Here is a 22,307-nt window from a genome sequence, read left to right on the forward strand (position 1 = left end):
TGCCACCGCCCCTCCCCCCACTGGGTCAAGTCCCAGGGAGTACAGTACTGGGATTTCTCCTCTGTGGCCCGCAATTTGACTCACTGTTCTTGAGTTCGCAGATGTAGCTGTACTGGACTTGGTGAATTCGCTGCTGCTGCCGTCGGTGGCAATATGGCGCCGCTGCTACACCCTCGGCCATGAGGCTGGCTTATTTCTTCTTGGTTTTGATTTCCACTCTGAATCCCTGCAGTGTGTGCTGAGCTCAGCCACTGGGAGCTTTAGATGCTCCCTGCGCTGAAAAATCCCGCCTGGCTGTTCCGCAGCGGCTCACCTCGGCTTGCTGTAGCTGTCTGGTGAATTCGCCGCTGCCGCCGGCAGTATGGTGCTGCTGCTGCGTCCTCAGGCATGAGGCCGGTGTATCTCCTCTGTGGCTCTGAGCTCTGTTCTCAGTCCGCTTTCTCTCTGGAGCCTGGTGATTTTTTTGTTTCTCTGGTGATGGTGTTTTCTGGCTATGAAAGGCGCTGATTTTGTGGTAATGGAGATTGGTTGTTAGCGGGGCTCTTAAGCCCCGCTTTTCTCGGTCGCCATCTTCCCGGAAGTCCCCTTTTTTTGTTTTAAGCAATTTTCAAACACATCAGCCAAATATCAGCAATATTTTATTTTGTGTGTAGTACTAGGCTATGGTACCCCGGGGTATTCTACCACTGAGTTACACTCTGAGCCTATTTTATTTATTTTGAAACAGAATCTCACTAAGTTGCTAAGGGCCTTGCTATGTTGCTGAGGATTGTCTTGAACTAACAATCCTCTTGTCTCAGCTTCCTAAATACTGGAATTACAGGCATGCACCAACATACCAGAATCAATAGTACATTAATTCTCAGAACTAAAAATCTAGAGGATCCATCCCCAAAAGCAAATTATTAATGCCAAGTATATTATTACTATATTTCCTTTGATTAAAGGGAATGTAAAAAAAAAAAAAACTTAGGTGTCACAGGGCATGGTGGCACACGCTTGTAATTCCAGCACTTGAGATGCTGAGACAGAAGGATCGCATAGGTTTGAAGCCAGCCTCAACTACTCAGTGAGGCTCTCAGCAACCTAGTGAGACCCTGTTTCCAAATAAAGTATAAAACAGGTCTGGGAGTATAGCCCTGAGGTAGAAAAGCCCCTGGATTCCACCCCTTGTACCACCAAAAAAACAAAAACAAAAACAAAAACAAAAAACAGGTGTCATTTCATGTGAAATATTTTCTTCATCCCTTATTCTACTGGGCACTATTTCTGTAAATAATGCTGTGGTCATAACCACAGCATTATTTACATAATTAATGCAACCACTATGAAGAGCAGTATAGAGGTTCCTCTAAAGACTAGGAATGGATTCACCATATAACCCAACTATTCTACTTTTTGCTATTTTTCTAAAAGAATTAAAGTTAGAATTCTATAATGATACATGCATATTCATGTTTAAAGCATCAAAATTCACAATAACCAAAGCACAGAACTAGTCTGGGTGTCTGTCAATAAAGTAAAGAATATAAAGAAAATGTGATATATCTATGCAATGGAAGTTTACCCAGCCATAAAAAACAAAATTATGTCATTTGTAGGAAAATGGATGAAACTTGAGAACCTTATGCTCAGTGAGATCAGCCAGTCTCAAGAAGTCAAGGGATGTATTTTTTCTCTCATATGTAGAAGGTAGAGAGAATAATAGGGGAAAAAGGGGACTTCAGATAAATGAGGAGAGAGACCAGCAGAATAGCAGAAGGGATTTTGGGAGAGAGAAAAGGAGCAGAAAAAGGAGACTTGAGAAAGGAAACAACAAATAGTGTTGTGTTCATATATGAAGATATCCCTGCCAACCTCACTAACATGTAAAGGGAGGGAGGAAGGGACAAGTAGGTGGGATCTGGAGGGGAACACCCCAAGTGCTATGGACATACGTGAATGAATATATCACTTTGACTCTCACCCTGATGTATAATTACAATGCACCAAAACAATTATAAAAAAGGAAAGCATTTGCTTTATGATTCATGAAGATCAGGAGTCTTGTCCCATTTATTTATTTATTTATTTCTACTTTTTGAAGTCCTGGGGATGGAATCCAGGTGGCATTTTACCTCCAGCCTTATTTTTTTATTCTTTATTTTATTTTTATATATATATATTTTTTGGTACTGGGGTTCCTGGAAGCCCTTCTTCCTCCGGGCTACACTCCCAGACCTATTCTTTTATATTTTTTATTTGGAAACAGGGTCTCCTAAGCCAGCGAGGCTGGCTCTGAACCAGTGCGATCCTCCTGTCTCCGCCTCCCAAGAGCGGGGATTACAAGCGTGGGCCACCACACCCGGCTTTATTCTTTATTTTGAAACAGGGCCTCACTGAGTTGCCAAAGGCCTCACTAAGTAGCTGAGTTTGTCTGCAAACCACTATCCTGTCTCAGCCTCCCGAATGCTGGGATTACAAGTATGCGCCACCACACATGGCCCCTTTTTAAATAAGATGCAGTTTTTAAAACTACTTTGGGTCACACAAAACTTTGGGGATATCCGTTTGTCTCTTTTAAATTATAAAGCATGTCTCAGTTTATGGGACAACATCAATCCACAAATTAAAAATAAAAACTAGATCCTTACCCCCTTTTTTTTTTTTTTTTTTTTTTTTTTTTTTTGCGTGTCTGGGAATGGAACCCAAGGGTATTTGACCTTTGAGCCACACCCCTTGCCCTATTTTTATTCTTTATTTTTTTTAAACAGGGTCTCACTGAGTTACAGAGGGCCTCACTAAATAGCTGATCCTCTGGTTTCAGCCTCCCGAATGCTGGGATTACAAGCATGCGCCACCACGCCCAGCTGATCCTTACATATTTAACAAATACAGATACTCGTAATGGTCAGCCTATACTTGATCAAACAAACAAGCATGTCCTTCTTTTTTATCCTGTGGGCACAAGACTCCAGATGTCTTGGTTCCTTGAAGTAAAATGTATTGTTGTTAATAATAAAGAATAGAAAGTTTAATGTGAATCAGGACAGGTTACTGAGTGCCAGTATTTTTCTTGTATGTTTAATTCTGTTGTGCTGTGATTGGTTTTGCTCCTTTGCCCAGTGATCTCATGAGAGATATATTTTACCAATATGGTTAAAAATATAATTGAGAAATACTATTTCTCAAGTTCTTGTGTAATAGGAGCTAATTAATATAATCTCCTGTCTTTTGTGGCTTTTCTATAATCATGTTACTTTTCTTATTACTATGAGCAAGGATACATTTATTTTATAATTTATAATTTTAATATAAATTAGTAAACATGACAACATATTACTTTCAGGCAGAACCTTTCTTGGGGTTCAGAAACTTTGTGAGTGGGATTCAGTTCTCTCAGTTTGAAATACTTTGTCAGGATTCAGATGACAGGATTCAGATGTCAGGATTCAGAAACAGATTATAGATTGGGAAGCAAGAAATGAAAAAAGTCTGTGTTTAGAATAGATAGTTTGATGAATTTTAACCTGATCTTGAAATGTATATAGAATGTGAAAAGGGAGAGAGAAAAGAAATGACTATTTTATTTAAAATTGCACAAGTAAGCCTTTTTGTTAAAAAAAAAAACACCATTTCTCTCAGTATGAAATACTTCATATATCTGTATTTCATATATCTGTAAAGGAAGAAATCCATAGAAAAATTATTCCAGGTTCCTAATCCCTCTGTCTGTAAATCATCATTTGTCCATATACAGTGAAGTAAGAATACCTGAGTTGTGGCAGCTGTTCTTGAATTTGCTAAAAATAGTATCTGAAGCAGGGTGTGGTGGGCACATCTGTAATCCCAGTACTTGGGAGGCTGAGACAGGAGGATTTCGGGTTTGTAGTTAGACTCAGCCCTTTAGCAAGGCCCTCCACAACTCAGTGAGACCCTGTTTCAAATTAAAAAATAAAATTAGGGCTGGGGATGTAGCTAAGGGGTAGAACACCTTTGAGTTCAATCCCTAGTACCATGCATGCACAAAAAAAGTATCTGAAGATAAAGAAACAATTCACATGTAGTGAGAGTCTATAAGGTTTTCTATATTGTGAAGGAGGCACAATTATAAGATATGACCCCATAGTTGGAGGTAGAACTCAATGGCAGAGCTCTCGCCTAGTATGTGTGATGCCCTGGGTTAGATTCCCAGCACTGAAAAAAAGAAAAAGTTTAAGTCATGGCTCTTGTTTTTAGGTTGCTTTTACAATGTAAAGTATTTGTGTTAATTAAAGAATGACAAATGTCAGGATTCAGAGACAGATTATAGATTGGGAAACAAGAAATGAAAAAAGTCTGTGTTTAGAATAGATACTTTTATTATTTTTAACCTGACCTTGAAATGTATATAGAATGTGAAAAGGGAGAGAAAAGAAATGGCTATTTTATTTAAAATTGCACAAGTAAGCCTTTCTGTTAAAAAAAAAAACCCTTAATTGAGCTCCTCTGTGCCAAGATCTATGCTGGATACTGTAGATTACAGCATATTTAGGAACAACTCTATACTTAGAGGCTAAGGTATTTCTTTTCTCTTTTTTCTTTCTTTTTTTTTTTTTTTTTTTTTTTGGTGGTACTGGGGGTGGAACCCAGAGGCTTTCTACCTCCGGGCTATACTCCCATGACCCATTTTTTATATTTTATTTGGAAACAGGGTCTCACTAAGTTGCTGAGAGCCTCACTAAGTAGCTGAGGCTGGCTTCGAACCTGTGTGATTCTCCTGTCTCAGCCTCCCAAGCGCGGGGATTACAAGCGTGCGCCACCACACCCGGCAAGGCTAAGGTATTTCTGTGTCTCATAAAAAGGGGAATCTCTTGAAGGTTAATAAATTCCTTGAAGGTAGAAATTCCTTTTCCTTCATGATATGAAAAGGGGCTATTTGGGGTTTTGTTTCCAAAATATAGTATAAATTGTATACACAATTAGGAAAGGAAACATTGGGAAACTTAAATTTGGTGCACACTTACTACCCCATCATCATTGATTTGTTAAATGGCATAGTTATAAGTGCTTACTTGTGTTTATATAAGGGACCAAGCCATAAGTAGACTATAATCTAAGGTATTGTCTGATGATAAGAAATTGTTGCAATTAATAACATCACCACCACCAATAATAATTGGTCAGTCACTGTGCAAATTGCTTTACATATATATTATCTAATGGATCATAATAACAGTCTATGAGACTTACTTAATATTGTTTTCCCCACTTAAAATACATAAACTGAAGCTTAAGTTAAATTACATATCCAGAGTCACACAGTCATTATTAGCAGTGTAACTGATTCTAAATTCTCTATTTTCTTTAAAATTCTGTGTTCTTTATCACTGTTCTATTCTTTTTGTTTGTATATTACTGGGTATTGAACCCAGGGGGCATTCTACCTCTAAATTAAACCCTAGCTTTTTTTAGTTTTTATTTTGAAACAAGATCTTGCTAAATTGCTAAAGGTCTCACTAAGTTGCTGAGGCTGTCCTGGAACTTGTGATCCTTGTGTCTCAGGCTCCTAAGTGCTGGGATTATAGGTGTGTGCCACCATACCTGGCTTCTATTTTGTGTGTGTGTGTGTGTGTGTGTGTGTGTGTGTGTGTGTGTGTGTGTATTACTGAGGATTGAACCCAGAAGTCTTCTACTGCTGAGCTACACCCCCCAGTCCTATTTTATTTTGATTTGAAAAAAGTCTTACTAGGTTGCTGAGAGTCTAACTACTTGCTGAGGCTGTCTACAAACCTGTGTGTGATCCTTCTGTCTCAGCCTCCTAAGTGCTAGGAGTACATGCATGCACCACCATACCTGGTTCTATTCTGTTTCTTAAATCAGGGATTCTTGAAGTTCCAAGAGACATAATGCATACTGATGTGGCCAGGGCTTTTGTATCAGTATCCGTAGAAGGGGATTTTACAACAGTCTCAACAATTTCATTCCAGCAGTTGGTAAGGTTGGCAGGAGCCTCAGTACAATAGTCTGAGGAACTAAGTCATTGTAGTGCCCAAAATAGAGTATACCATCTCTTTATACAATGTCTTTGATGGACAACCTGGCATGTGTCCTTGCAGGAAGATGGTGAGATTGCTGAAAGGCAAGGCATAGTTTTTCTATAGAGACATGGCACTTAGGGGCTTCTGTTAAAAACATCGCCGCACCTCTGTCACTTTAATCGCTTTCTTAAGTGCCTGTGGTCTTTTCAGGGGCACGGGGCCATGCGTGGTCAATGCCCAGCAAGCTGTGGGCAGAGGTGGCAGCTGCTATGAGGGCTGGGAGGAGAGGAGGGAAGGAAAGGTCACTTTTCCTGACAATTTATAACTTGATTCCACTTATGAGCCATTTGTTTTCAGAAATAAGTAATGGGTGAAGACATAGGCCAGGTCTACAGTATGTGCACTTGAGAGATTAAGGTTTCCTGAGATCAAATTACTACATCAAACAGAGATAGAATTACTGAGGGATGTTTGGGGAGGATGCAGACAGAAGAACAGTCAGAGACCTAAGAAAGGAGACAGGAACTGATTTTGATGGAAACTGCTCCCATTTCGCACCCACCAAGGAACAAAGAGTGGACAAATAAGAAGCCGCAGTGATAGGAGGAAGCGAGGAGTTTCTCTGAAATGATGTTGGGTGTGTCCTGAAGTGTTGTTAGAAGGATGTGCTAGATTAGGCCTTTGGAACCTGGGTGTTAGGATTGCAATGTGGCTCCTTTGACTTTCCCTTGGAGGAGGGAAGCAGGCCAAATGTCAGGCCTTGCTCTGGCTTTGTGCCAGTCCATAGCTAAAAAATGACCCACAGAGAAGCTCTACGAATGCCAGGGTGCCAGGAGATGAGGAAGAGAAAGGGCATTTTAGTGAGTGCTTTGTGTGTGCCAGCAATAGATTTTAAATCTGTGGAAGAGATGCGAGGGCCAGGGAAGAGCGAATGTTCAGAACTGAGAGGCAGAGGCAATGACACAGCAGAGAAAGGCTCCCTCTGCTCCTGGTGCTTCTTGTTCACTGCACAGAATTAGTGTGTTGTCTCTGCAGCAATTGGGGGAGCATTGGGGGCACAGAGGCACAGAGGTCTATAGGAGCCTTATATTTATAGAAAATGAGCTGTAGCTATTGAAATTGCTGGCTGTTGTATGATAAATCCAAGCCTCCTATATTTTGCTTAATAGCAGCAGAATTCTTTTTCTTTTTACTGCAAAGCATTAATGAAGTTCAAATTCCAGCGTGGTTTGGAAGATCAAGAGTAACTCTCCCAATTTAATGGTTTTTCAGGCTCTTGAAGACATTGCCATCCATTAAAGAAAAAATTTAAAATCACTCTTGAAAGAAAATGTCTTGGTGATAAATGAAAAAGATTTGAAGATTAGGAAAAGCTTGAGGGAAGAAGCTTATTTACCCCCAAATTTTCGTCATTGTGCTCAAAACAGGTCAAATAAGAGGTTTGCTTGTAGCTTCATGATTGTTTAAAGGGAAGTTTAAACAGTGAAATATTGCTTATTTACCAAAGCACTTGCTGAAAGTAAGGGCCAGCTGGCTGGGGGCAGAATTATATTTTGGATCCCAGTATGCTAGTTTTAGGCTTGCACCCCAAAGAGGTCGACATTCACCACCCCACCCCCACCTCGGGCCCTTCACCTTAGGAGTGAAGCACTTTCTGCAGTACTTAAGAATGTTCCAGGGAAGATGTGGGGATCAAGGAAATTATCAGTTCCTCCCCTGAATGTGTTCCCTTTGAATGTCTGAGCCACCGCCCAGGCCCGCATACTTAGCTAAGTCCCCTCAGTCTGTTTTCCTGGATCGTGCTTGGAAATCTTTTCCTGGGAAGGTGATACTCGGAGTTCTAGGCATTTGACTGTTTTCTCCAGACTAATCTTTGAAGACCCGTTAAGCAGGCGAGAGGCGGCAGAGACCGGCTGAGCAGGGCGTGGGGGCAGGGAAAGGGAGTGGCCATTTCCCCGCGGTCCGCTGGGATCCGCGGGGTCCGGCGGGGTCTGGGGTGGAGGAGATGGGGCCGGAGCCGCCGGTGCGGCGGGGCAGTCCGGGGTCGCTGTCCGCCTCCGGGGCGCGGGCTCGGGGCCGGACTTGCTGAACACTCCTCCCCCTCCCCTCCCCCTCGGCCTCCTCCCCTCCCTCCCGAGCTGCCCGGGCGGCGGGGGCGGCGGAGCCCGGCTGAGCGGCCGCAGGAGCGTGGCGGAGCGGTATGGGGGGCTCGGCGGCGGCGGCGGCGGCGGGGCCGGGCGCCCCAGGAAGGGCCTGCCGCGGGGGCGCAGCCGCCGGCGCCGGGTAGCGCGAGCCGTAGAGGAGCCCCGCAGGGCGGCGGAGCCGAGGGAGGGAGGGAGGCCGGGGCGCGGACGCCGGAGGAGCTGCTGCCTCCGGCCCGGCCCGGCCGCCTCCGCCGCCGCCCGCGGCTATGGAGCAGGCGGGCGCCAGCGCTGGGGCGACAGAGCACCCTCGGCTCCGGCGGCCCCTGCCCTGGCTTCTGCTGCTGTCTTTCCTGCTGCTCTTGGTCCTGCTGCCGGGCCCGGCGGCCTCCCAGCTTCGGTACTCCGTGCCGGAGGAGCAAGCGCCCGGCGCGCTGGTGGGCAACGTGGCGAGGGCGCTGGGGCTGGAGCTGCGGCGCTTGGGGCCCGGCTGCCTGCGCTTCAACCATCTGGGTGCGCCCAGCCCGCGCTACCTGGAGCTGGACCTGACGAGCGGAGCGCTCTTCGTCAACGAGCGCATCGATCGGGAGGCGCTGTGTGAGCAGCGGCCTCGCTGCCTGCTCAGCCTGGAGGTGCTGGCGCATAACCCAGTGGCGGTGAGCACAGTGGAGGTGGAGATTTTGGACATCAACGATAACTCGCCGCGCTTCCCGCGGCCCGACTACCAGCTGCAGGTAAGCGAATCGGTGGCGCCTGGAGCACGCTTTCACATAGAGAGCGCGCAGGACCCCGACGTGGGCTCCAACTCGGTGCAGACCTATGAGCTCAGCCCCAGCGAACACTTCGAACTGGATCTTAAACCCCTGCAGGAGAACAGTAAGGTGCTGGAGCTTGTGCTGCTCAAGGGCCTAGACCGCGAGCAGGCAGCCTTGCACCACCTGGTTCTCACCGCCGTGGACGGGGGCAGCCCAGCCCGCACGGGCACAGCACAGATCTCTGTGCGTGTCCTGGACACTAATGACAACTCTCCTGCCTTTGACCAGTCCACTTACCGTGTCCAGCTGCGGGAGGACGCGCCCCCAGGCACCTTGGTGGTGAAACTGAATGCCTCCGACCCGGATGAGGGCTCCAATGGTGAGCTCAGGTACTCCTTGAGCAGCTACACCTCGGACAGAGAGAGACAGCTCTTCAGCATAGATGCCAGGACCGGGGAAGTGCGAGTAGGTGGGGCACTGGATTATGAGGAGGCCTCCTCCTACCAGATCTATGTGCAGGCGACTGACCAGGGTCCAGTGCCCATGGCCGGTCACTGCAAGGTGCTGGTGGACATCGTGGATGTAAATGACAACGCACCAGAGGTGGTGCTCAAGGACCTATACAGTCCAGTGCCCGAGGATGCTGCACCTAACACGCTTGTGGCCCTTCTCAGTGTCAATGATCAAGATTCAGGCCCCAACCAGAAAGTGAGCTTGAGTCTTGAGGCCGGGCTGCCTTTCCGGCTCAATGGCTTTGGAAACTCCTACACACTGTTGGTGAGTGGCCCTCTGGACCGGGAGATGGTGGCTGCCTACAACATCACAGTAACAGCCACTGATGGGGGAGTGCCTCGGCTCACATCCCAGCAGACACTGAAGGTTGAGATCTCTGACATCAATGACAATCCACCAAACTTCCTGAAGGACTCCTATTCCATCTACGTCCAGGAGAACAATTTTCCAGGGGTGTTGCTCTGTACTGTGCAAGCCACAGACCCAGATGAAAAGGAGAATGCAGAGGTGACCTACTCCCTCCTAGAGAGGGACATCCAAGGGCTGCCAGTCACCTCCTACGTCTCCATTAACAGTGCCAGTGGCAGCCTTTATGCAGTCAAATCCTTTGACTATGAGAACTTTCGGGAGTTCTTTGTGACCGTGGAGGCCCAGGACAAGGGGAGCCCACCACTGAGCAGCACTGTGACCATCAACGTGTATGTGGTAGACATGAACGACCATGCCCCTCATATTCTGTACCCTACCTCAACCAATATGTCATCAGCCATTGAGATGGTGCCTCGAACTGCCTCTGCTGGCTACCTGGTCACCAAAGTCATAGCCATGGATTCAGACTCTGGGCAAAATGCTTGGCTCTTTTACCATTTATCACAGAATTCTGACCTGGACCTCTTTAAAGTGGAGTTGCACACGGGAGAAATTAGGACTACCAGGAAGATAGGAGATGAGAGTAGTAGCACTTTCAACCTGACGGTGGTGGTCCGTGACAATGGGGAGCCATCTCTGTCAGCCTCTGTGGCCATTACAGTAGCTCTGGTGGACAGGGTTTCTAAAATCCTCCCTGACAGTCAGAGACATGTTAAGAGCCCTCGGACATTTTCTGAAATTACACTTTATCTGATAATAGCATTAAGCACAGTATCTTTTATATTTCTTTTGACAATCATTGTTCTGAGCATCATCAAGTGCTACCACTACACTGCATATGGCACTTCCTGCTGTGGAGGCTTCTGTGGCGTGAGGGAGCGGTGCCCTGCAGAACTATACAAACAGGCCAACAACAATATCGATGCCAGGTTACCACATGGCCTCAAGGTGCAGCCTCACTTCATTGAGGTCCGAGGGAATGGCTCCCTCACCAAGACCTACTGCTATAAGGCCTGTCTGACAGCAGGCTCAGGGAGTGACACTTTCATGTTTTACAACACAGGGGCCCAGACAGGACCAGGGCCTGGGGTGGCCCAAGCAGCAGTGACTGACAACAGGCACCTCACAGGCCAAAGTGGGCAGAGTACTGGAAACCTGATTATTCTCAAAAATGAGGCTCTTCCTCAAAATGAGGTGAGATAGCGGGCAAGGGGTCTATCCAAAAAGCTATGCATTTTTACATGCTTCCCTGATATATTGTTGGCTTTATTGAGTTGTCAATGATGACAGATTATCTTGTAAACTGAATATTAATAGTACTTCTGATTTGATCATAACCTGCTACATTTCTTCTCGAAGAATAGCACTAGAGAATTGTTTTACTTTCCATTTCTTTTTCCCTTATATAAGAACTTATACTTAAAATTGTTTGAGAAGTGAGAATCAGTCTTATCTGATGTTAAAGCCTAGCTCTGTAGAGCAATAGACTAGCCTGGGAATAAGGATTATGTTGTAGTAAGTAATGTAAGATTCAAGGAGAAAGGGCCTCTGCTGTGAGGTTTCTTTTATTTAAAAAATTTCATAGGAGTGTCTTTTTTTTTACGCTCTGAGGCCTCCAGGGGATGTTTTAGTCACCTCTGTATACTGTTGATGTTTATATCTTGGATTATTTGCAGTACATACTATCCAATTAATATCTCCAGTAATTGCACTGAACCAATGTGATAGGATCCTTGGAAACTCATATCAGAGGTGATAAAGCCACAGAATGTAGATCTCCCCCTGAAGCCAAAATTGCCTTTGGCCTTGTGATTTGATCAGTCTTGTGTGCGAAGGAGATATTTCTCATGTCAGGGGAAATGAATGATACTAAGGCAGAGAGATTACAAATTTGTCCAGATGGGCAAAGGAGATAGGATGAGTAGATTATGGATATGGATATGGTGAAGACCAGAACATTGTTATTTCCTCCTAGAGTTGGGTAACAAAAAACTCTCCTAGCTACCTTTCTTGGCATAATCTGAATTCATTTTAAGAAGCTAAAATGTTTGTCTTTAATGTCTTCTGATGCCCCATTGACAATTTCTATGATTTTGATGAGACATAAAGTGCCTTTTCAAGCCCCTCCTGACTTTGAGTTAAATAACAATCAATACTTCTGAAGCACATGTTCATTTTCTGTATCTACAACTTGGTTTACAAAAGTTACAAAAGGCCTGAAAAGTGGATGGCTTAATTGTACACAAAGACAGGTATTAGTGTACATACTAGTGTTGAGTTTTATATGGGTATAAGTCCAGATTTCTTATTACTATGAAGTTACATAGACCATTGAGATGTACATGGATATGTGATGAGAGTATTTGTCTAGTATGTTTGTCTCTGTATGCATGCTTAAAATAATAGAGATCTTTTTTGTGATATTATAAACTTGAATTTCAAAAGCCAAAATTTTATTCCATAAATAGTGATGAATTATCTTGCCAGACAACTTCTTTGTAGTTAAGTCTTTTACAGCTAGTACAAATTGAGTCAATAATATTTGTCTTGCCTATATTTGTGATGTCATTTCATTGACATATTGCTATATTTTTATTAATATCCATGTTTTCACATTCTAAATTTATGTAATTGAGTAAAACAATGTGTAGGCACAGAATTTCTTGTTCTTGACTGAGAATAGAATTTACTATAGATATTATAGGTGGATTTATTCATCAGAAGAGCCTGATGTTAACCAATTGTGAGTAGCCACAGGAGGCAGCTTGCAGATTAAGACAAATAGAGGGAAAATGAAAGTGTTTCAAGAATTCTTTAGATCACAGCTTTTTGAAGCATGTATAAAGGCTTAGTTTAAATAAGAATGCTTTAGAGATTTGCTTAGTAAGTTCCTGTGAAGTCCTTTTAGGAGTGGGGTGGGCTGCAGGTGGTAAAAGGGAATAGAGAACAAGCAGGTCAGACTCATTTTTTGTCATCAGCTGTGAGACTGAAGCTCAGAGGAAAGACATCCTCACGCTCCCTCTTCTGACTCAAAACTAGGGGCAATTTGATACATGAACTATTTATGTCTTACATGGACCTGTATGTTGATAGGTACCTTAGTACACAAACCTTTAATCTAGAGAGAAAATCATGTCAGAAAGTACTTGCTTTTGTGGAATTTTGCTAGGAGAGTGCATAAACTTAATAAAGGCCAATTTCTGCAAACCACTTCTGGAAATTCAGCGAGGAGCCCTAAGATGTACAGCTTCTGAAATTTTTGCAGTTATCAAAAATAACTGCAAAAGTGAGTCACCGTATTGTAGTATAATGAAATAGGAACAAAAGTCACTCAGTTTTGAAAGTCATCATTGATAGCTCAACCTATTACTTTCCCATGTTGAGCTATCTTTCCTTACCTAGTTACTACAGATGGTAGGACAGTCTTGGGGTACAATTAAAGCTGTATGCTTGCAATAAAATTAGATGGGGATTGCAAAAGAAGAGCAGAGGAATTCATACTTATCTGCTATCTACAAAGTACTCTTCTTTGCCATATGTATGTACATACATTGAACAAGCATTTATCAACACCTAGAATAGGAGGAATTAAGCTCAGAGAGCTTAGGTAAGGTATATAGTCACTTGTGAAAGAAAAAGACCAGTAGAGTAATGGCCAGGGATGGTGGAGGGGGAGAGGAAGGGGGGTTTCTGGGGAGGAAACAGACCAAACTCTGCTCTGTGAATATATGAGTGTATGCATCTCATGATTATGTATAAATATAATGCAGTGGTAAAAATTTAAAAAAATACACAGACACACTATTGATGATTTGTTGTCATATGTGTGTGTGTGTGTGTGTGTGTGTATGTGTGTGTGTGTGTGTGTGTGTGTATTTTTTTTTTTTTTTTGGTGGTCATACTGGGGTTGGAACCCAGAGTCTTTCTACCTCCAGGCTATACTCCCAGACCTATTTTATATTTTATTTGGAAACAGGGTCTCACCAAGTTGCTGAAAGCCTCACTAAGTAGCTGAGGCTGGCTTCAAACCTGTGCGATCCTCCTGTCTCAGCCTCCCGAGCATGGGGATTACAAGCGTGCGCCACCACGCCCCACTATAAGTCATATTTTTTAATGCCAAAGACTGTGTGTGTCATCTTCAATAGTAGGAGTAGACAGAAATTTCAGTATTTATATTTCCTTTGATATGGAATAGTCAGACATTTGGGCTACCAATAATTCACCTAGAAGTGTAATTAACTGATTTTGGAATGAATAATTTCTTATATAGAAGCAGATAACAAATAAGAAGATCAGTGAATAAAATATTACTACCAACTACTTGTTTATTTGCCTATTGGGAAAGCTTATTAAAAATCTGTAATCTCTTCTTCCATTGACTTTTTTCTTTTTGCTTATTAAACATCAGCAGTTAATACCAGACTATAATATTTTGATGGATTTCACATGAAAAATTATTTCATGAATCACCTGTGCAGTGAGGTTTTAAAGTAACTATTTGGCACTGAGGCAGAATTTCTTTTTGGAGATTTCTGAAAATCTGATACTGAATGCAGTTGGCATGCCTTTCAAAGTCTCTATGAAAAGAAACTGAATCTTAAGATAGATTCAGTATATTCGTGGTGTGGTTGCTAATGAGTCACTTTGAGTACTCTGGGAAGATTTGTCCAACTGAGCTTCAGTGGGGCCAGCTGGCACAGCATGTGGAAATTACAAAACAATAGCAAAGACAATAAGTTTGAATTTACTTTCACTTATTTCAAAGAAATTTGTAGTCACCAAATCCTTAGTTATATCACCCTAATTCCAGACACAGTATTTGAAAGCATTAACCCTTCTCTCTGCGGCACCTTATTTGTTTTTTCCCCCAGGATTGACTTTTATATCTGGTGACTCTGTTCTGGAACAGAGTTTATACTCACTGTATAGTGACATGATGATGAACTTATAAAAAGTGTACAATGATCAGAATAGACCAAGAAATTGTATCTCTGATTTCCCCTTCCAGTGTTTCATCCTCTATTGACCACATTTTAGTGTGTGGGATGTTCTGTTTTCCCATTTACATGTTGATTATAGGATTATTCTTCTGAGTAAAGGTTTTTCTTTGGTCTGATAATATGATAATTTCTTCAGATTACCTCCTTCTTTGCTTTTTCTACAGATTGCTGAGCCAGATGAAATTATAACTGAACTCTTCTCTGTTTCTTTATCTTGTACATATTAAGACTGATGGAAAAATCTATTTATTGTGGCTTGAATGTCATTGGCCTATCCTTTCCTCATCCCAGGAGTGAGCTGTCACATGGGCATCTGGTCTAACTCAGAACACTCTGCAGGGACACAGCCTGGCACATAATACATTGTCTACTGGCATGCTGTTTGCTTGACAGAATTGCAGCCAGTTCTGGATACTTACCATGGTTGGCTACCAATTTTTGCTTTCCATGAGAGGTCAGAATAATGTCAACTTGCAAATGTTTGAGGAAAAATTGCCATCACCAACCCCATAGGTTTAGAGGAATTTGATAGAGGTTAATGAGTATCTTTAAATGTGACTTTTATTCGCCTGAATGAATGTTTCTGATATTATAATATAAACATAATTTTAGCTGATTCAAGTGATAATATTTTGAGCATTAAAATATAGCCAGGTGTGGTGGTGCATGCCTATAATTCCAGTACTTGGGAGCTTGAAGCAAGAGGATTGCAGGTTTGAGGCCAGCTTTAGCAACTTAGTGAGACTCTGTTTCAGAAATAAAAATGGACCAAACTAGCTGTCCACCAACAGATGAATAGATTATTAAATTTGGGGATGTACATACAATGCAATTATACTTAGCAATAAAGAAGAAGAGAAGAAAATTATGTCATATGCAGGAAAATGGATGCACCTAGAAAATATTATGTTAAGTGAGATTAGCCAATCGCAGAAAGTGAAGGGTCATATGTTTTCTCTCTTATGTGGAAGCTAGGGAGTAATTAGGATAGTAGAGGGACTTTAGATAATAAAGGAGAAATCCTATTGGAGTGATGGAGGGAATCTAGGAGAGTATGGTAGTGGAGGGAGGAAGAATTAATGAAGGAAACACTTCCATTAACGTTGTATACATACGTGAAATTATTTATGCCAATCTTAATATCATGTATGGGGAACCAGAGGGAGTAGGGAGGAAACCAGGAAAAAAAGCTCACCTAGTACTGTGCGCATGTATGTCACTATCACTCTGAACTACATTATGATGTGAGACAACAATGCACCAAAAAAGAAAATTCAAAAATGAATTAAAAGGGCTACTGTTATAACTCAGAGGTAGAATGCCCCTGGGTTCAATCCGCAATACCTAAAAAACACAAAAAAACCCTCTATAATCATGATCTCAAAATTCAAATGTAGCCAGGCATGGTGGCACACACTTTTAATCTCAGCACTTGGGAGGATGAGACAGGAGAACTACAAATTTGAGGTCAACCTCAGCTGCTTAGTGAGACCTTGTTTCAAAATAAAGAATAAAAAATAGGTCTGGAAGTATAGCTCAGAAGTAGAATGTCCCAAGTTTAATCCCCAGTCCTGAAAAAAAGAATCAAAAATCAAGAAGACCCTTAGAAGTATTCAGAATTTTCTAGCCTAAGATGGGCGTGGTGGTGCATGCTTGTAATCCCAGCATTCGGGAGGCTGAGACCGGAGGATCGCGGTTCGCGGACAGCCTCAGCTACTTAGTGAGGCCCTCTGCAACTCAGTGAGACCCGATTTCAAAATAAAGAATTAAAAATTAGGGCAGGTGGTGTAGCTCGGAGGTAAAATACCCCTGGGTTCCATCCCCAGACCCGCAAATAAATAAATAAATAAATAAAGCTTAAAAACCCAAAATTTTCTAGCCTAAAAATCACACAAATTTTTTTCTTTCAAAAATTTGAATTTTAGCTGGGCATGGTGGCATATACTTGTAATCCCAGTATTTGAGAGGCTGAAACAGGAGAATCGCAAGTTAGAAACCAGCCTCAACAACTTAGACTCTCAGCAACTTAGTTAGATCCTGTTTCCAAATAAAAAATAAAATAGGTCTGGGGTATAGCCTGGAGGTAGAAGGCCCCTGAGTTCCATCACACACACACACACACACACACACACACACACACACACACACACACACACACACTGAACTTGCTGGGAGTGGTGGGAGGCTAAGACAGAGTAGTTTCCAGGTCAGCCTCAGCAACCTAGTGAGGCTCTCAGCAGCTTAGTGAAACCCTTTTTCAAAATAAACAGTAATATAGGGCTGGGGGAATATTTGGGATATACTCCTCCAACATTCAACTCCCAGTTCAAAAAATTCAAACTTGATAAATGCAAAGGAATATCTGACGCTGCAATAGTAAAAAGAAACAGTTTCTTTCATGCTTTGCAGGGTCAGAACTATGGGCTCCAGGGAGGTGTAACTGTGAGTGAGAGAGTAGCTACCATGCTAGCAGGCTATGTGTCTAGAATTAAGCAGAACTATAGTACTTTTTGTTGTACTGGAACTTATTAGGTATGTTCTAAAGTCATGTTTATTTACTTTCTTGCTCACTGGATCAGGCTTATAAATGACTGTTTAGAAGAAAGTATTCTACCTAGAATTCTCAAATTTATCACCTTTTCATTTGATTTACCAGAAAACCAATCTATAACATAGCATTTGTTATTCTAAGTGTTATATTCCTTTTGCCTTCATATATTTCTTTTTCATTATTTGTAAGAAATTACCACAAATTAGGGGTTAAACCCCTACCCATTTAGAATCTCACAACTCTGAACCATGTAGCAGAAACATTTGCTGAAATCCACACATCAGCTGGACTGAGTATCTGAAAACTCTTTTGGAGGCCCTGGGGGAAAGATAATACTTTTGAGCTCATTCAGATTTTTGGTAGAACTCTGTTTTTTGGAGAGTTCACTTTTGTTTTAGCTTCCTGTTTGGCTGGGTGGGGGTCATGCTCAGCTTCCAGAGATTGCTCTCAGCTCTTGCCTCATGGCCTGATCCATCTTCAAGCCTGGCTGTGGAGAACCTTCTCTCTTGGACTCCTCCTGCTGCCATCTCTGAGTTCTGCCTCTAGCCTATAGACTCAGATTTAAAAGGTTCATATGGTTAGGTTATTCTCACCTGGATGATCTCTCTTTCTTGAAGACAACTGAGCCATATAACATAACACAATCATGGGTTAAAATCCATCACAGCCACAGTCTTGGAAATTATGCTTACCACGATATATATCAATGTTCACAAAACATCACTATGAAAAAACCTGTGGCTATATCCTGAATAGGCTCCAATTGGGAAAGAAGAGGCGATATTACATGTAGCCTCAGGTCTCGAGTATTACTGATGATGCAGTATGGATTTCCATGGAAAAAAGATAGCATATTATTTCACTGAGTAGTTATGTAAGTTTTTGAAAAACAATATTTTTAACCTGTTTTACTTTAAATCTGTCTTAGAAGAACTGAATCATCCTTCTGTAGCTCAGATATTCTGTTATATGTCACAAATAATACCATTGAAGTATAAATTAAATCTTTAATATAAATTTTCTTTTGTGGTACTAGAGATTGAATCCAGGGGCATTCTACCTTTGAGCTACACCCTTAGCACTTTTTATTTTTTTATTTTGAAACAGGGTCTCACTAGATTGCGGAGAGTTTTGATAAGTTGCTGAGGCTGGCCTTGAACCTACAATCCTCCTGTCTCAACCTTCTTAGTACTAGGATTATAGGCGTATGCCACCACACCCGCTTTACCGTAATTTTAACAGAAACTCAAGTGGATTCTTTTCCAGTGATTTTCCATGGACATGAACACAGTGGTATTCTACTCAGGCATAAAGAAGAGACAAATTATATCATTAACAGGAAAATGGATGAAACTAGAGAATATTATGCTAAATAAGATCAGCCAGTCTCAGAAATACAAGGGGTATACGTTTTCTAGAGAGAAAGTAGGAAACAGAAGAGACTTTAAATAATACAAAGAGAGACCTGGAGAGCAGTGGAAGGAGACTGGGAGAATATTAGGTATGGGGAAGAGGGAGGAGTGAAGAAGGAAACAGCTTAAATAAGACTATGGCATTATGTGAAGACATTACTACTGATTTCATTAACATATATGGGACAGGAGGAGGGGAGCAAGGGGTGGACTGTGGAGGGAAATACAGTGAGAGCTGTATGCATGCATGTTTTTAACACACAGCACCTCACTGTGGTGTATAATTGCAGTGTACTAGTACAATAACTTTTAAAAAATCAATTATAAAAACAGAAGCAAAATATATTTTTCCTCTAAATAAAGGGCATTTCTAATTTTTGTGCTTTTATTGGTGCATTCTAGTCTCACATCATAATGTAAATCATGTTGACAATGACATACATGCACATGCTCTTGGTGCCCCCCTTCCCATTTCCCTCTCGCCCAACACAGAGTACCCAGATTCACACTAGTATATATTCACATGTATACACATAGTTTATGGTAGTATTTCTATTGATGAACCTAGGTATTCCTCTGCCTCTACCCTTATATCTCCTTGTTGGCTCCCCTGACGTTTCTCTCTTGTATCCCAATTACTTCCTATCATGCACATTAAAGAAAACATGACCCTTCTCTCTCTGTGATTGGCTAATCTTATTTAACATAATGTTCTCCAGGTCCTTCCATTTTCTTACAAATTATGTAATTTTATTTTTCTTATTGCTGTGTAAAATTCTACTGTGTATATATTCCATTATTTTGTAATCCATTCATCTCTTGATGGACACCTAAGTTGGTTCCATAGTTTGGCTATTGTGAATTGTGCTGCTATGAACACCAGTATGAATATATTACTGTAGTTCTCTGGTTTCACACTCTTTGGAAAGATACCCAGTAGTGGTATGGCCAGATCATATGGTTGATCCAGTCCCAATTTTCTAAGGACTCTCCACACTGATCTCCATAGTGGCTAGACTAGTTTGCAATCCCACCAACAATGCAGAAAACTGCCTGTTTCCCCACAGCCTCACCAACATTTATTATTTGACTTCTTTATCATTGCCATTTTGATTGGGGTTAGATGGAATCTCAGGGTAGTTTTGATTTGCATCTCTCTGATTGCTAATGAAGTTGAACATTTTTTCATTTTTCATGTTTCATTTTTTTCTACTGGCCATTTGTATCTCCTCTTTTGTGAAATGTCTATTCAATTTAGTTGCCCATTTCTTGGGTTATTTGTTTTCTAGTGTAAAGTCTTTTAAGTTCTTTCTATAGTCTAGATATTAGACCTCTGTTAGAGGGATCTTCTCCCATTCTGTAGGCTTTCTCTTTAGACTATTGATGATAGTTTGCTTTGATGAGCAGAAACTTTTTAGTTCGATGCTATCCATTTATTAATTCTTGCTTTAATTTCCTAAGCTTTGGGGATTTTGTTGAGGAAGTTGCTACATGTGCCTACAGGTTGTAGGTTTTTGTTTGTTTGTTTGTTTTTTGTTCTGGTGGTACTGGGGGTGGAACCCAGGGGCTTTCTACCTCCGGGCTATACTCCAGACCTATTTTATACTTTATTTGGCAACAGGGTCTCACTAAGTTGCTGAGAGCCTCACTAAGTAGCTGAGGCTGGCTTTGAACCTGTGCGATCCTCCTGTCTCAGCCTCCCAAGTGCAGGGATTACAAGTATGTGACCACACCTGGCTTATATGTTGGAGTATTGAACCTATGCCCTCTTCTAACAGGTTCATAGATTTTGGTCTAACTTCCAGGTCTTTGATCCATTTTGAGTTGATTTCTGTGTAGGGTGAGGGGTAAGGATTTAGTCCCATTTTTCTACAAGTGGATAGCCAGTTTTACCAACACCATTTATTGAAAAGGTTGTCTATTTTTTAAATTTTTTCATTGGTGAGGCCGGGCGTGGTGGCGCATGCTTGTAATCCCCACGCTTGGGGGGCTGAGACAGGAGGATCGCACAGGTTCAAAGCCAGCCTCAGCTAAAGCCTCTGGGTTCCACCCCCAGTACTACAAAAAAATAAATATTTTTTTCATTGGTGCATTGTAGTCATACATTTTAATGGGGTACAAAATAGTAGAGGCATATGTTCCATAACCCATATGGACCACCTAATTTATTTTTTCTACATCTGAGGTTTGTGACTATTATTCCACTAAGACTTAGCTTTGAAATAACAGGATATAGTGGGGTTCTACACTTATAGAAATTAAGTGGAGTGTTGGGGTGTGCATCAAGTATTAGAGAACTAAATCATCATAGTTAACCCAAAGCCTTGATATATGTCAGATAAGTCAATAAATGTTTCAACCTGAATTTTTCCCGAACTTAATTAAAAGTTCTGGATAGAGCCAGGCATGGTGGTACACATTTGTAATCCTAGCATTTGGGAGACAGACAGGAGGATCTGGGTTCATGGACAGCCTCAGCTATTTAGTGAGGGCCTTTGCAACTCAGTGAGATCCTGTTTCAAAAAAAAAAAAAAAAGAACCAAAAATATGGCTGAGAATGTAGCTCAGAGGTAGAATGTACCTGGGTTTCATCCCCAGTATTGAAAAAAAAGAAAGAGAGAGAGAGAGAGAGAGAGAGAGAGAGAGGAGAGAGGAGAGAGGAGAGAGGAGAGAGGAGAGAGGAGAGAGGAGAGAGGAGAGAGGAGAGAGGAGAGACAGGAGAGGGAGGAGAGAAAAATTTCTCGATGAAATTCACATACTTTTATAACTAGTAATTTTGTGTTGTTTTAAAATATAATGGAGCCAGGCATGGTGGAGCTCACTTGTAATCCCAGCATTTAGGAGGCTGAGACAGGAGGATTGCAGTTCGCTGCCAGCTTCAGCTACTTAGTGAGGCCCTCTGCAACTCAGTGAGACCCTGTTTCAAAATAAAGAATGAAAAATAGGGCTGGGGGTGTGGCTTGGAGGTAGAATGCCCCTGGGTTCCATTCCCAGTACCTAAATAAATAAATAAATAAATAAATAAATAAATAATAGGATAGAATAAAATGAAATATATTCGGCTGGGGATGTAGCTCAATGGTAGTGTGCTTGCCTAGCACGTGCAAAGTTCTGGGTTTGATTGCCAGTACTGCAAAAACAAAAACAAAAACAAAATCATTTTCTAGGAAACTCAGAGGCAAAAAGGAGAAAAAGTAAAAAATGTCATTTCATATAAATTTATTTAAAACATAGACTTTAGTGCTAGATGGATCTAAACATGATTATCAGCCAAAGTCACCAATCAGGTAAATAATTTATCTCCTTAAGGCTCAGATTTCTCATTTTTTAATTTTAGTATGATAACGTTGACCTTGCATAATAGCCAGTTTATTAAAAAAAATTTAAATCCTACCAAATACCAGAATCCTACTAGACCCTGGGACATAACTATAAATTCATGAATATCTAGATATTTATATGTCTTTTGAGCAAAGTGGATACAATTTTATTCAGAGAATTTATGATCTGACAAAGAATCAGGATAAATGCAGTAGTATGTATGAAATGCTTATTCTTTTGTTTAGG

The 22,307-nt window shown here is 41.7% G+C and overlaps 2 protein-coding genes across 7 annotated transcripts in view; both read left to right on the forward strand.

Moving 5' to 3' along the window:
* LOC308274983 (protocadherin gamma-C4) overlaps nucleotides 1-22,307 on the forward strand; it is a gene marked incomplete at both ends in the record, with an annotated part of 798,148 nt that overhangs the window by 166,286 nt on the left and 609,555 nt on the right. The gene's annotated exons all lie outside the window — the stretch shown is intronic.
* Nucleotides 1-22,307, forward strand: part of LOC308274951 (protocadherin alpha-C2) — a gene marked incomplete at both ends in the record, with an annotated part of 130,355 nt that overhangs the window by 72,577 nt on the left and 35,471 nt on the right. The window contains one exon of one of the 5 annotated variants that reach the window (XM_080712937.1): nucleotides 8,410-10,971. The exons of the other annotated variants lie outside the window; for them this stretch is intronic. Within the exon in view, the coding sequence (XP_080569063.1) occupies nucleotides 8,410-10,971 (2,562 nt within the window). Of the gene's footprint in view, nucleotides 1-8,409; nucleotides 10,972-22,307 lie in introns of those variants that run through there. 5 annotated transcript variants of the gene reach the window in all.

The sequence above is a fragment of the Muscardinus avellanarius genome (genome assembly GCF_963383645.1).
Source record: "Muscardinus avellanarius genome assembly, chromosome: 1".
NCBI classification, from domain to species: Eukaryota; Metazoa; Chordata; class Mammalia; order Rodentia; family Gliridae; genus Muscardinus; species Muscardinus avellanarius.